Here is a 2,038-nt window from a genome sequence, read left to right as displayed (position 1 = left end):
AATGAAAGTTTGAATGATCACGAGTGTGATGTTCTTGTCCTTAGGTTAATTGGAAGAGAACTGATCTTGGGCTACACAGCGACGGCGCCACTACAAAATCATGGAGTCTAGGTACATTGTCTGAAAAATAAAAGCAGAATACTTTTGATCATAGGTTCGCTGGATCAGAACTGATGTGAGTGTGCATATGTGTATATTTGTGTGTGTTTGTAGGTGAATGTGTATTTGTGAATGAGTTTCTCTGTGTGGTGCGTGTGTTTGTGAGTGTTAGTGCGTATATGGTGGGGAATGTGTGTATTTACTGCTGTTACTCAACATGCTAAACATAGCAGCTATACACCCCGTGATTATATCATTTTCAGCAAACATTTTAACTGGTAGTGTTTCGGTATTAGTATATGATGTCAATTATAAGAGTGTGTGTGTGCGAGTGTGTTTATTCATCTCCGTCGAGCAGAGGAATGACAATCTCACTCGCTCACCATGTCATAGACTTTTACCGAAGATTATTTTTTTAAACTAAGGAGTAAAAGATATATTTTCAACGTAATACGATTGCCTGAAAAATAAAAGATGGAATAGTTATGGATGGAGATCTATAAGAATTGGATCATAGACAGATCTACAGGATCGCGCTAACCTGGGGCTAAATAACATCAATGATTGACTTCACCCCAACAAAGAATCTTCGGCAGCAGTGTTTCTCAATCCCTTTTTTTTTTTTTACTTATGGATCTCTTTTTTACTAGGGTGGATCCTCCTAGCCATTAGACGTTAATAAAATCCCATTACATTTCTATAATTAAATATTACTGGTAATTGTATTAAAAAAGATGAAAATATTTGGTGTATTGTAGAAGTATAAGCAATTTATTCTACGTAAATTTTTACAAAATCTGATATGGACCCACTGCCCCACACCAATGGTTCTTCACCCCTTCTAGTTTTGTAGCACCCCTTTTAAAATTGTTATGCCTAGCACCCATATAAGTGGCGAATGAGGTATCAAAACTAATCTAACTTAACATGGATGATAATCTATACATTTTATATAAAAAATGGATTGTGTGAGCTTTTGACAGTGAAATGATAAGAAAAATTAATAAACACAAAAGTTGTAAATTTACTTTACATATTGCAAGTTAATAACTTCCCCGTGAGTGGTGAGATCCAGTTAAATTTTCTATATCAAATCGAGCAACTTGCGTTTTGATTAATGACAGTTACAGTCTCGTGATCTTTTTTAGTTCAATGACCGTCATGTTTACCGACCTGCTAGAAATAGCAGCCAAATTATTATTTTGATGATTGACATCAGCTGGCTTCCTAAGTGTCTAAAAAGAGAAAGAGAAAGAAAAACCAACTCAACGGACTCCAGTGGGAGACCTGTCTTTGTTACTAACAGATTGAGTGACTACAGCATTTGCTGAGAATTATGTATTGCCAGGTGTTACGGTTATTATTCAGTTCCAATTCGACTATGCCATCTTATTTTTCATGAAATGCATCCCCAGGTACCGCCAACTCGGGCAGTCGCCCGGGGCACCATGTGCTTTTTTAGTCTACATTTTCAGTTTTTCTCCTTGTGAAAGTTCAAAAAAAAATTATACTTGTAAGGGCGCTGAAGTTCAGCTTGCCCGGGGCGCCAGTAAACCGAGAGCCGGCCACGCCTCAGACTTCGCTATCCAGTGTGACCTTTAAAAAAGAGTTGGTTGTGTTTGACGTGATACAAATTTTTAGATTAAAAAAAGACGAGATGGTCTCAGTTGGAACGCTTTAAGAAAAGATGGAATAGTCACTTGGAACGCTTGTAAATGATGGGAACAGTTGGAACGCCTTCAGTGAAAGATATGTATTTAGAAAAACGCAATGATTTTACACAAGCAAATGAATCGGACGTGTTGTTTCGCATTTCGAAAATGCATTAAACGAGATAACAGACATTGCGAGGACCTTATTCGGGTTTGTTGAGTTAAAAATTTCGGTTAATGTTTACCTCTTGACCCGGAAATGAAAATCCAAAAAAAAAAAAAAAAAA

At 36.8% G+C, this 2,038-nt stretch overlaps 1 protein-coding gene across 1 annotated transcript in view; it reads left to right on the top strand.

The window, feature by feature from the left end:
• Positions 1-1,748: 1,748 nt before the first annotated feature.
• The window catches only part of LOC106878939 (N-fatty-acyl-amino acid synthase/hydrolase PM20D1.2), a 27,964-nt gene continuing 27,674 nt past the window's right edge, over positions 1,749-2,038 (top strand). Inside the window, exon 1 of the mRNA XM_014928311.2 lies at positions 1,749-1,962. Coding sequence (XP_014783797.1) covers positions 1,870-1,962 — 93 coding nt within the window. The 5' untranslated portion in view covers positions 1,749-1,869. The remainder of the gene's footprint in view (positions 1,963-2,038) is intronic.

Source organism: Octopus bimaculoides, chromosome 1, assembly GCF_001194135.2.
Source record: "Octopus bimaculoides isolate UCB-OBI-ISO-001 chromosome 1, ASM119413v2, whole genome shotgun sequence".
Taxonomy (NCBI): domain Eukaryota; kingdom Metazoa; phylum Mollusca; class Cephalopoda; order Octopoda; family Octopodidae; genus Octopus; species Octopus bimaculoides.
This window is presented reverse-complemented; position numbering and strand designations above follow the sequence as displayed.